Consider the following 13844-nt stretch of genomic DNA (forward strand, 5'->3'; position numbering starts at 1 on the left):
GTATCTTAGAATTAAGATTTTTAATAGGATTTTTTCCTATATTTTAGATAGGCTGAGGATTTTTAACACTGCTGACTGTTGCCGGTTGTAATTCTTTGGCTATGATTCAGTAAAGTCAATTCAGGTTTTGTTCAGTCATTTCTGTAGATGGTGTTTGCTGCTCTTCCAACAAAGACTTACTAGGTTTTGAATTCATATCCCAATTTTCCTTTGCCGTCCAAAGGGCTACCCTGACTTAAATAACTTTAACTGCCTTATGAAACACAAAAGATTCCAATACATATGTTATTCCTACAGCTGATTTTAAATCTTACCATGGTGCTTAAAAAACACCTCACCTTATACAAAATTATTAACTGTAAAACAAGTCACTAGCATCTTAGTGGATCATGCAAAGTCAGTTGCACTAAATATTATCAATAAACTTTAATGATAACCATAAAAAAGTATATTTAGTTCAAACAACTCAGTGCTTTGCCAGTTCATTTTTTGTTGTGTTCCTAGAAATAGTTTCAGTTGCAACTTACTTGCAAAAAAGGAATGAAGTCTTCTTGCACCAAGTAGTTACATCCAGGGTTCATCAGAAGATGAACAAACTTTGCAGCATCATCATAGCAAGTCTGAAGTACTCTGAAATGTAAGTATTTCCATTTAGTATTCTACACAAAAAATTGCTCATGCTACCTCATGCAGGCAGCCTAGAGCAAGGCCTATGAAACAATATTTATTCAAAGTTCATTATAAATGTCAAACCATGCTCCAAGTGAACTTATCAAAGCAGTAGTGTCTCTTAAATTTATGTTAAGGGAGATAGGTACACCATGTAATCGATTACATGAAAGGACCATTTAAAGTCAGAATTAGAAAAGAACTAAAAATAAAAAGCACTTTGTTCAGAACTGGCATCTACAAGTAAAGGCCACCATGGTTTTTACTTCTCACGAACTGTCAGTCATTTACCCAAACACTTTAAAATCTATAAACCCTGTAAATGAAGATTTGTTTATATTAAAGTGTTATTTAGTTACATTTTCCCATGTACAAGCTTGCTGACAATAGTTGATTATGGGAAAGTGTTTTATTCCCCTTTAGAAGACAAGATCACACTCAGACCTTAAAATATCACATTTCAATGAAAAAAAAATGCAGTACTTCTAAAAAAAGTAATCTACTTACTTCCGCCACATTGCAACAAATTTATGAACTGACACGTATCCTGTTCGTTCACCTCCAGCACAATAAAACAAAGGACCTTTCCAGTAGAGTGGGCATTCACAAGCCTACAAGTGAAGTGTACATCAAGTCAGTTTATTGATTGCTTATCTGAAGGCTACTCTTTTATTTATAGATCCTTCAAAAATTACAAGTGTTAAGAAGAAAGCATTAGTGAAGAGATTTTTTCAAAAACAGTTTCTGAAACCAGCTTCACCTCCATTTAAAGCAACTGCTTTAGGGTGAAATCCAAAAGTGGAGAGCAAAACACAGGGCAACTTGTAAACTTGTAGCATTCCTAACAGACTAATGCAGTGAGTCACATGTCTGTCTGTCCATGCTCCAAGCAGCTGAACAGAGCCCATCTTAAGCTCTGCTCAAGAGCTGGATATCTTTAAGCTAAGCTCAAGACAGCACACTTATAGCCCTTCTGAACTGGAGCAAATTGACATTTGTCTGGCTCAGAGGATGGCTCAACTCATCTGCATCCTTTGCACGTGCATGGCACATCCTCTAACCAGTTTGAAGTAGCAGGCCAGCCTGCCCTGAGCAGCAGTATCTTGCTTTAGGGTACTCAACAGCTCCACATTCCCAACTCCAGTGTGACCACGTGCGCCTAAAGCACAAGTGTCCACAGCCCTAACAGCCAAGGGCCCAATCTGCCTAAAACTGACTCCAGCTGGGAGCAGTCAGACATGCTGGCATCCCAAAGGATCTCCAAAAACACTGAATACTCCAAGATGTGTAAGGTCACTGGAACAAAAGTACAATTACTTCTCATGTAATAGCTTAACTAGTACTTCAAACAAATTAAAATAATTTTTTGATGAATACTGTGCTCAGACAGTACTCTTCAGGAAGGTGTCTTTCATCACTGAATTACTGGTGACTAGATCCTTTCAGTTTCCTTGCTGAGAGAAGGGTCTCTTCCCTACCTCCTCACTTCTGTGTTGAAAGGACCTGTGGAAGACAGGGATCCTATCACTCAGATTAGCAGTAAAAAAGTTTTGGTGAGGCAAACCCCCAGTGCTGCTCTTGTGAGCAGTCACAGTTTCTATTTTCTAGACCCTGGACAAAGTGACAGGAACATTGATGAGAACCTGAGACTCATTAGCAAGACCATGACTTGCAGTGAGATTTCAAGCACTAATTTAATATAACAAAATGGAAATTTAACTTCATTTTAACTAGCTTATTGTCTTTAAATTTACACAGAAGTTTAAAAAGATTTGCTGCTTTTTAAGATATGTATTTTGTCACTCTGCCATAATTCTAAAGTAGCTCTTCAGGAATATCTTGAGAGCTATAATCTCAAGTTACCAAACCATGCTGTCTTTACCAGTGTCTTTGCAATGGAGGTTGAGCAGAATGAGAAAAAAACCCCAACCTGTGTGAACATCTGAAAACAAAACATATATTAGAAAAGCTTTTGCCTTAACTCTCTGGGTCAATATAGCATGGAGAACAACATACAATGCTGTTCTTTACTATTTGGTTGTTTATGCAGCAAAAAAGTAGCTCAAGTTTTGTTTTAATGTTTTGTTTCTTTTTATAAGGTCATTTGATAGACAGTTAATGCAGAAAATTCCACATAACTGTGTTATCAACAATATCATTATTGATATTGTTATCAACAATATCAATATCATTAAATACTAAGGTGTGGGAGATTGAAACACACAAGAAAACCAAGCACACAGAGCTCATCTTTCCACAGAAGTACAATACAAAAAGAAGATGGCCAGCAAGTTCTCACCTTTGCAACCTTACCCATGTCTTCTAATGTTGCCCTCTCATTTGGAAATTCAGAAAAAGTCTTCTCAATTTTGGCAATCACAGCATCTATATTCACTTTTTCCTTAGGACATCCTCGAGGAAAATAAAAAGTTGGAATGTTTTGACTGTGTGGTGGTGGCAAAGTTTCTTCCTTCTTTGTTTGAACCTAAATAGATAAATACACTTTTGACAGTCAAGTACCATGAAATCACATAGTCCTCCACAGATTACTTAAATCTCTTGGTATTCTGTGTTTCAACACACCTTCAAAAAGATTTCAGATTATAAATGGAATAAACTATTACAGAATAAGAGCACATTGGAAAAATTAATGAGTATTTCCAAAAGTGGTCATTTAGAAAGAATTCTAGGATGTTAAATATTTGATAAAAAAAAACTTCAATCTTCAACATATCAAGTTTCAAGACCGATACATTGGACAGCCTCTTGGGGACATCTGAAATTACTCAGGTTTTGTTATCTGTTTCAGAAAAAAACCTTTCAACCTCCATCTTAACAGATATTATAAAAGAATTTGCTTTTGAAATACTTTTAGTTTTACAGATTCAAGCTTTTGAAATAAATATAATAACTTTGTTACAAGCCACCAACCTATTTAATGACATTATGAAGATTTTGGTTTTTTTTACCCTAAAAAAGTATAGCTTTTATAAAGGTAGTGAACAATGCCTGCAGAGGGACATTTTTGGATAAAGTATATACAATGAGAGTTTAGAAAGCTGTTTCTCAAGAATTGTGATACACCATATCACTAAAAAAATCCCCCAGATGACCTGTAACAAGAGAAATTTATTTAAAAGCATTTAAATTCAGTAAAAAATTTACCTTGTAGTCAGTTTCCAAAAGAATGTCAAATAGGGCAGAGCAGCAAAGATAATAGGCAATGTAACAACAGAGTTAGGAAACAACTCAAACTTAGCAATTAAACCAAATTCAAGTCTTTATTTCCAATACTGCTATTCAAATGTAAAAACATTGCTACAGGGTGACTTGTCCTAATGATAAATGTGTTCAAGATCCTGCATCCAGTCTCTCATTTTCTACCAGAATTGGGGAAATGTAAGCCCAAAATGCCTCCAAAAACCCTAACCCTTGTCTTACTCTTTATCACCTTTGCCAAATGCCTGCAAAGATATCCAGCTCTTCTACCACAATTAAAACCCTTCCTTATGTGAGTGGAAGAACTAGGTGCTTATGGACAACAGATTTTCATTTGCAGAGCTCCAGTCTAGGACCCTTCACTGGAATGCTACATATGAAAAAAAAAACCCCAAAAACCAAAAAAAAACCCAAAAACCCCCAAACCCTGAACTAACCTTTCCTTCCTCTCCTCTGCATTTGAGCCACAATTCCTGTTCAAAGCTGCAGAATTACCTTAACTATGTTACAAATTTTATTTCATAGAGGAAAATGTTACCTTGAATCTGTGACACCAGGAGTCAATATCTGTCACTTTCTATGAATCCTGTATGTAACAACTTTTGATATCTTATCATTGGTTCAGCAGTCCAGTTGATGAGGCAGCTTAAAATAAGAGTGCTATGGGGTATCAAAAATTCCTTCCAACTTCAGACTTCCAAAAATTTAGGAAGTCTAAAGACAGTAATGTTTTACTCTCTAGGTAAAATCACCACCAGCACAGCAAATAATGTCTGTAATGGAGTGAACACCTCGTTTCATTGTAAAAGCCCAGCTCTACCCATCAACACTTTCCAAGAGCCCTTGCAGTTACCCTATTTCCCCTTCTCCCCATTTCCAAGAACTGCCTGGACTGACACAAGATTAGCTCAGTTGGTCAGAGCACGGTGCTAATAATGCCAAGGTCATGGGTTTGATCCCTGTACAGGTCGTTCATATAAGAGATGGATTTGATGATCCTTGTGGGTGCCTTCCAATATTCCTCAGAATATTCTGTGATTCTGTGACAATCACTCCCGTGCGAGCTGCTCAAATGGCCATAGAGCAGCAGGTGGTCCAGCTGCCCGATGAGGAATGCCTCATCCAAGAAAAGGGAAAGTGCAAATCACAGACTACTAACATTCCCTGAATGTTGCCAGTATCATGAGGTAAATCAGCATTTTGAGGAAGCTTAGTACAGAGAAGCAAGGCATTTTAAAAATCCTCAGCTAGGGAACTTTAGAGCCTCAGATGGAAAATGTCTTTTAAACGGAAAGGTAGAAACGGAGGGAAGACTACACTGGAAAAGATGCCAAGAGAAAAAGAAAAGCTATCATCAGAACCATTTGATCATTGGATACTATTTTTTTTTTTCAGAAACCACTAGTTTAGATACCTCAGTTACATAATAAATTATTTCCATTGGTTCAGGTTAAAAGCTGTTCTTAAATACATATGGAAATCTCAATTCCAGATTCATAGTAAGACCTATCTAAGCACAAGCTATATAAAATAATTATATGATAAGGGCTTTTTATTATTTTTCATCTCATAGTCTGGAACATTCACAACAGAAAAATATTACAGGGAAGAAGCTCAGCAACCAATTCAGAACTTAAAACAAACAAGTAGTTGAAGAAAAATGATTTTTTCTAAGATAAAAATGTTATATTGAAACATTTGAATTCAGCATGCTTACTGTAAAAATATATTTAATCTGTAAGACAGAATATTAATTCTAAGACCAAATATAGACTACAAATCTGTCATAGCAAGACAAATTAACTCTCCCTATACTGAAAGATGTCTATTTTCACATGCTGGTTTCTCAAAGTTGGCAAAAGAAGAAACTATAAAAAGGCTTCATTTGCATTAGCAAGTGTATGATCACTTCACAATCATTTCTGTTAGAATTATTTGGTGCCTACATATAGGCATCTAGTGAGAATACCATCTAGGGCACGAAGCAAAATGCCCTTGAACATTCCTTGTGGTATCCAGCAGGCAGCTCTGAGCACAGCTCTCACTCTGCATCTGCCACGTGGATGTTCTGAGCACACTAATGCTTCTTAAATGCCACCAGCAACTTGGAATGGGACAATTGAATTGTGCTGTTAGTGTCAGTCAACACAGGGATAGGAACTGCACCAAAGAGAGCAGCACATTGTTCAAAACCATTAGCTCCAACTAAAGCACTATAAAGTTGATATTACATCTCCTTCCTCTTCTCACCTTCCCAAGAAGGGCCGAAGACTCTTCTCTTAGTCTGAACTCCAATAAGCAAAAGGCTCCTTGTACAACTGAGGCTGCTCTGCTGTATATGCTCTAATGAAGGAATGTGTGATACTAAAAGGGCTCTAAAAATTTCACTGTTTTCTGTTCAGGTGCTAGTTACTTCTGTAGAGACACAAATTGCATAGCTGATGAAGGAGTCAGTTCTGTTATTGCATTCAGGACAATCAAAATGCACTAATTGTGTGAGATTAGGCTGTTCTAAAATTAATTATAATTTTAACTGGGGAACTCCTTCATTAAAAAGGACAGCCAGAAGCCTGCTAACATCCAATCTTTGACTGGAAAATCTGCAAGAACAGTTCATTAATCTTTTTGCACAACAACTACATTTCAGTGGTCAATTTAACATTTAGAAAGTGATCAACATTTTCCTGTTGTTTTAAATTAAAACCTTTAAAACTTGTACCAGTAAGCTAAACTCAAAAAAGAGACTTGTTTGGTCAGTGAAAATTTTCCCTGCAACTTGCTGAGAAAGAGTATCAACAACAGCATGCTTGGAATTAAGGAAAACAGCTATATAACCCTGTAAATAACTCAAACAGATGTGTGTTGAAATGCCAGGACTGAAGGGAGCATTAAACTTTGCAATAACTATATATGAAGTCCAGGATCTGTAAGTGTATTGCAAAGTTGTCACTGCAGTTTAAGTTTTATATAACCGATGGGAAGTGAGGGTACCTTGAAAATGTCTTGTTTGCAGTAATGTAAACAATCTTCTGTAAGATTTGGCTATAGAAGAATTCAAGAAAACCTTTAATACACACAACCAGTTTTCATTCTTGACATACAGAACTGTAAAGACTGTCCACAGCTACCCAACACTTAATTGCCTTGATTTTTACAGTAGAGGAAATATAAGTTTTTATGCCATTGAGGTCACTGTTCAAAGGGCAAAACTTCTAATACTAATTTTGCAACTTTCCTGATCCTTTTTCCAACCATTCTTTCAGAAGTTCTTTATATTGATGGCATAAAATCAGTATTATAATTACAATACAGTAATGTATTAGTATATACCTGAGAACATGGATACACCGTATTCCAAAGACGGAAATTAATTCTTCAAGCTAGACAGTCTTCTTACTATCCGATGAGTGGAATTCAGCAGTTAACTTTGTATCTCAGCATCAGCTCTTACAGTTAAGAGAGAAGGAAAAACCCACCCTTTTATAATTCCCACTGTCGTTATTTTTTGCTTGTAACAATCATTCAACTACAGGAGATATTGCTGAAATAACAAGGAAGGGAGGAATTGTTCCCAGATATTTTAATAATGTATGCTCAGTAATGTCTAGATCTAACATTTGCATGTAGCAACCTCCAAAGCAGAAATACTGAGCCGCATGAAGGGGTTGAATATGTGGATTCAAATGAAAGTAAAACCTCACTTATAAAGGTCTTGCTGGAAAAGGAAGCAAGGTAAATACATTTGTGAATTTAATACTCTTTTAGACATCTCTGAGATTAAGACATGAACTCGGGTTGGAAGTTCCAACCCCTCCTGCTGTGGGCAGGGATGCCACCCACCAGATGGGTTGCTCAGGGCCCCATTCAACCTGGTCTTGAACACTTCCAGGGATGGGGGATCCACAACTTCTCTGGGTTGCTTATACCAGTGCCTCACCACTCTCATAGTAAAGATTCTTCCTCTTCTCTTCTAGTTTAAAACCATTCCCCCTTGTCCTCTCACTATCTGGATTGAGCTGATTGGAATTTACATTGCTTTGACAGGACTACAGAATAAGATAACTTCATTCAGAAATGCTGATTACACCAACATTTTTTCTTCCTGTTTCTCTGAAAAAAGCCCAACCTTAAACATTTAAAAATATTTACAGAGTTCGCAGTCAGTTCTTGCTGTAGTATTTGCCAGGAATTTCCATGATAATGACCACACTAGAGAAAAGTCATCGGAATGCATACAAAAAGGATCAAAAAAGGACCCCAAAAATTCTACCTCACATTTACACCCAACTCCACATTAGATTTTACTAACTGATGCACCACAATCTTCCCAATAACAAAGAAAAGGCATTAAATACTGAAAATACCATAAAGAGATTTATGCGTATCAAATAAATGAAAGTTTGATTCAATTCCTTAGTTTTGAATTAGGAATTTAAAAGAAAAAAAGGTCTGTTGCAATACTGTTTACAATGTGCAGTACATAAGTTAATCTAGTTCTTTAATAGACTAGGTCGTCTAGTCTTATATATTCTACTTTATGCTAAACTTACCTGGATGAACCAAAGTGCAAAATAAGCTAAGAGGATTTTCTGCAGCGATATTGTATTCAGCCTTTTAAATCCTAAAATCCATGCAACCACCCACGTATAAAGCTCATCAGCCAAATGACAATGAAAACAGGTAACTGCATGAAGTTACCTGACACACAACAGAAAAGTGCCTTCAAAAATCTGTTTCAGGATAGACAAAGTAAGGTTACTATCAGAACTTTGCTCAAAGAAGCCCAGAGAAACATTTCCTATGTAACATAAGCTCTTTTGACCTTGTGGTAGACATTTACATTTACAATTATTTAACTTGAAGTGTGATGCTTTTTTAATGCTTTCTGTGTCATCCTTATTAGCATCTTTCCAGCCAAACTAATGAGATTTTTTTACTGCAAGAGTTCACTGACTGTACTGCTTCCCATTTAGCTTGGTGTGCTAAACAGTATTTTTTCCTCAGTGAAAGATGATCCTTGAAGAACTTAAAACTTTGAAAATTTCTGGGTTCTTCCCACAGCCAAGTTCTATTACTCTAAAATGAAATTACTGTACTGAAAATCATCTTGAAAACAGTAAGTTTATCTGTAATCTTAATATTGAAGTTTTACAGCATAAGGTAAGCTATACCACAGCACATCTGCATTTTCCCCTTCCCCATAGAATTTATTTGCTTCACTAGTGACACTGAAGCAATATGGTGAATTGCCTCAGGTCACCAAGACAGCTAAAGAGCAAAATTAAAACTCCCTATTTGTCTTCATCAAATCTCACACAGTTGGTGCCACTTAGAAGCAATGTGGTTCTGCTGCTAACATAAGGAAGATCAGGGAGTACTGTGGCAGAATTGTTTAAAATCAGATTACATTAGGCTTAAAACCATGCTAAGATTGTTATTAATTTTGCATAGCTTAGTCAGAAATATAAAACATATGACTGAACCTTGAGAGATACCTACAGAGAATGAACCCATGCTAAACCAGTCATCAGGGTATATATGTAAAAGTCTTTCCTCTGGCAACAATCATTTTAGTCTCAGTTGTTTCCTTCTATCCTGGACTTCAGCTTGCTATCCTTCAGTGGCTGTCTGGCAGCTGTTTTTAGATGGGCTGTAGAGACTAATTTTATCATACATGCTCCTCTTTCTTCCCACAGTAAGAGATAAACATCTATTAATTTTAACCCTGCTGCAGTTTTACACTACCTTACTTTTGCTCTTAGTCTTAACTCTGAAAATTTCATTCATCTAGTTTGGTCTGTAGTCAATATTTGTGCTACATGAGGGGAAGGAAATGGAAAAATTAATACTTCCCAAAAATTTCTAGCAATATACCATTAGACGAAAAAAAGGTACTTTAACCTACACTGTTCCAAATTTTACACAAGCGACCTGAGTTAATGTATGAGAGCAGGGTTCACCAAGTCTTCCAATGCAGTCTGTGTTCCAGTTAGCAAATCCTGTGTTCAAGTTCCGACCAGAAAAATATGGTGGGACTCTTCTTCCTGCAAACCAGGTTGTGCACTCAGTTTTAAATAAATGGACTATCATTCTCATCCCATTTATGCATATACTTGGCCATTTACTCTCAAGTCTATTTCTGTAAAAAAAGTATACGGTAGTGGTCTTGCGTCAAAGCAAATCTGGTCTTGTGTTCAATGCAAATTTTAATCCTCAATGCTAAATCAACTTTACTCTAGAGACGAGCCTGTACACTGCTCTGTCCCATTTTGGAATCACTGACATGTTACAGCATGTAGCAATTCCATAAACAAATCAAAAGAGATTCAGTGATGTTTAGAGCAGTCAAGAGTAACATAAGGAAGGATCCTAGGTAACAGTAAAAATGAAGACTGAAGAAGACCCTAATTTCTGATTCTGAGGTAAAAAATAAAATGGGTTTTTAAAACTGTTTGCTATGTGAATGTAATTTCTCCCCTTATTTTAAGTCTTAAGACAGCAGAGTAAGTAGTAGTACTTTTAATTTTGCAATAGCCTGGGAAAGAAGCCCCCTGTCCAGTTTGAATGAAAATGCTGTGCTAAGGGCCACCAGTTGGATAAGTCTTGAAAGTCTTCCAATAAGGCATAAAGAATTATGGTACAACCATCATCAACACTTTTCCCTTTTATTTAACGAAGGCCAAATTGAAATAACTAAAATGACCCTCAAGAAAAGGCCATGGCTTTGGACCATCTACACAAACCTATCTGGAAAAGCATGTTCTAATATAGGAAGAGACAGTAGGCAGTAGCATCCAGCAAAAGCTTCCACCTTAAATTATGAAATGCATTCCATACATATTATCTAGGGTATAGAATTTAAAATGACATTGAACTGAAAGTATTAGTGAATGGCCACCAAAGGCAAGTCATATCACATACACACAAACAAAAGTAGCACTGGGAAACTTTCAAATGCTCAAAATCTGATTTTCACTTGTTAGCAAAGGCTGAGGTGAACTGGCATTTTTCTGCATGATACCTAACCATTACAGCACAACTTACCAATCTCCTCACTTGCAGTAATATATGCTGCACTAACAGATGTCTCACTCAAGTTCTTCTACAACTCTGATTTTGGAAATACTGACATTGTCCCAATTTGCAGCTTGGTAGAGCTGACAAAAGTAAATCACGCAGTCCTGCAGGGAACTGGAAGATGCTATTGCAAAAGCATTATTGTTGTAGAAACACTTTCAAATATGGCTGCACACTTTTTTCTTTGTACAGTCACACAGAGCTTCAAAAATACACAGTATTAAGAGCTTACTGATTTATTCATAAAACATGTGGGTGAGGACAACATGGAAGATGTAGTTACCTGTGCCCCCCAAAGCCATGAACACAAGATCATTCCACATTACATCCATATCCATTGGTAACTTGCTTTATTTGCTGACAAAACTTTTACCAAAGGCTTCTAAAGCAAGGTTTCCTCTGAGAATTTGCCATCACTGGTAATGATGACACTTTTCATCTAGTGAGGATTTTTTTTCCTCTCTTTCACATGCCTTACTAATTTAAAAATGGAAAAGGTACACAGCATAAAGTGGAAAAACCCCAAGATTCTTCAGGAAAATCTACCCTGTGAAACACAACTTTCTAAATTTTTCAAATTTTCTTCCAAATTTCATGATAAAACAAAAATAGTAGAAAAAATAGTCACTGCTAGTATAACTGCTAGTGCCTGTGAGTAGCTGTCAAACAGGCTCCAGGTTATGAATTATATAAAATTAAATATTCCAGTCACTAATATATACTGTTTGTCATATAGTTGCAGCTCAGAAAATACTCTGATCACAGATTAAATCAGTTCTTCTATTCCTTCCCAGTGTATTCTCTTCCCCAACTGTTTCTAGGGCACAAGTTCCTCCTAGTATATAATTATTTTGATTGTACACAGCCAAGGGACTGACAGGTACACCCGAGGCAATTCTAACATTTGTCTACAGAAAACAGCCCTTGTCAGGACAGGCCATCAGTTCAACATCAAAAGTAACACATATAGCTAAGACAGACATCTACTTAAACTCTGGAATAGCTTTTTATCCTTACATGTTTACACCAAAGCAAGCTTCAATCACTAGATGCAATTGACTTCAAAAAGAATCCTCTCAAACAAGAAGTGTCACCAAGTTCAGCCTTGCTACAGAGCTGCAAAGTCAACAGCTGGAGCAAGTATTCTGTCAACTGCTTGTCTGCTGATGGCCTGAAAAATTCTGATTTGGACAATTGTGAAAACAATCTCATATCCCTCTTGCCCTGTAAAAGTTGAAGGACTTTGTATATGAAGATGTGCTGAACTGTTTCAGGCTTTCTAGGACTACCAATAGTCATACAACATCTACTATTAGTAGTGTTAGTTGAAATGGAGAAAAGAATAGTGAATCTTTTATTTCAAGGGAAAAATAAGTACATCTGAATTCTTCAATGTATGAATTGCTGCATCACAAAACTTAGCTGCAGAGGGAACTGACATCTAGACACTCAAATCATGAATGCAAGTAAGCTATAACAAACTTTCACCATATTGGCTTTTCTATAGAAACAGTACACATTTTCTGTAATAATAATTTAAAAAATAGATTTATGACCAGACATGAGCATGTAAAGAAGCTGCTATCACAGGCAGCCAATACATTTTATGTTTGAACCAAGAGACTCCATTACAGAAGTGGTAAAATTCTACCAGCTGGTTTACAGTTTCTTTTTAAGAGGCTAGAGCTTAAAACCTGGCAATTCACTAGCAGTGAACCATTTATGGAAAGCCTCATCTTAACTAGTAAGTCTCAGTGGGCAGCCTATATGTTTTCATTCTGTTTTAAACATTGGCATCTGCTCTGGAAAACTGGCATTATATTAGCAAGCTAGTATCAAGTGTACCTATTAGCTACAGTCAGAATGAGATTTGTATTCTATCTCTGGCCCTCCCAGCAAACACTTGTGTTCTTTAATAAGGCATTTGTGTGCCTGATGTAAAAGTATTATGTAAAAATGAATATTGGGTCCTCCCCCTGTGGTGTGAGAAGGTCTACAAATTATGTTAAATTAGAAAACTGATGTTAACAGGAAAGCTGTCGTGCCTGAAGCCTCTAATTGTTACACAATGTTCTTCTGAGACTATAGTTGTAAAACCAACAGCCTCAATTAAATTTTTTGAAAGTAGTTTTGCCTCAAAAATTAGAATTATCTACATGACTAAAAGAATCACTGTGTGCACTATATCAAAAATATACACCAGCTCAGCACACATTAGTACATACAGACTCTGTTCATTGCTGTCTTGAACACAGCAATTTAGTAACAAAGGAATGTAAAAATGATCAAGAGGCACTCCAGTCTAAAGCTACTTCACTCAGAAGGCAAGCCAATCTCGTGAGGCCCTGCAGAAGCTGAAGAAATAGTTCCCATACAGCTGACATAAATAGCATGTGTAAGCAGCATTTAGTATCATTAACAGGTGGTCATGAAATGAGTAGTTCTCCATTTTCACACTGAGTTGTGACGCATACAACTAGACCAAGGAATCACCCAGTAGGCACAGCAGATAAAGATATAATTCATCAAAAGTATCGAAAAATATGCCAGCACAGTTAGTGTCACTAACACTGAGAAGATTAATTAAAAAAATAGGCCAGATTTTTTTTTAGCTCCTTTTTAAAAATCATTATATTCAGCATGAATTTATTTGATTTTTTAAAAAGTCTAGTTTTAAAATTAGAACTCCGTGGTTTTGTAAAGAGATGTGGCCTCTAAGTAGCAAAAAATACCCATTTTCCTAGTTTAGCTAACACAGAGTTAAATGTCAGTGTACACACATGTATTTTATTCTAATTATGTTTCAAACTTGAGGTATATTTTCCTCATATAGCATGCATAATGGTGCTGCTTATATTCTAAGTCTGACAGGTAGGGAT

At 36.4% G+C, this 13844-nt stretch overlaps 1 protein-coding gene across 3 annotated transcripts in view; it reads right to left on the reverse strand.

Annotated features, from left to right (window-relative positions):
* Window positions 1-13844, reverse strand: part of PPP2R3B (protein phosphatase 2 regulatory subunit B''beta) — a 45514-nt gene that overhangs the window by 13557 nt on the left and 18113 nt on the right. For all 3 annotated transcript variants that reach the window (XM_064408204.1, XM_064408203.1, XM_064408206.1), the window contains 3 exons: window positions 2969-3154; window positions 1177-1280; window positions 528-630 (listed from right to left, as the gene is read on the reverse strand). In XM_064408204.1, the coding sequence (XP_064264274.1) occupies window positions 528-630; window positions 1177-1280; window positions 2969-3154 (393 nt within the window). The remainder of the gene's footprint in view (window positions 1-527; window positions 631-1176; window positions 1281-2968; window positions 3155-13844) is intronic.

This window comes from Passer domesticus, chromosome 2 (assembly GCF_036417665.1).
Source record: "Passer domesticus isolate bPasDom1 chromosome 2, bPasDom1.hap1, whole genome shotgun sequence".
Taxonomy (NCBI): Eukaryota; Metazoa; Chordata; class Aves; order Passeriformes; family Passeridae; genus Passer; species Passer domesticus.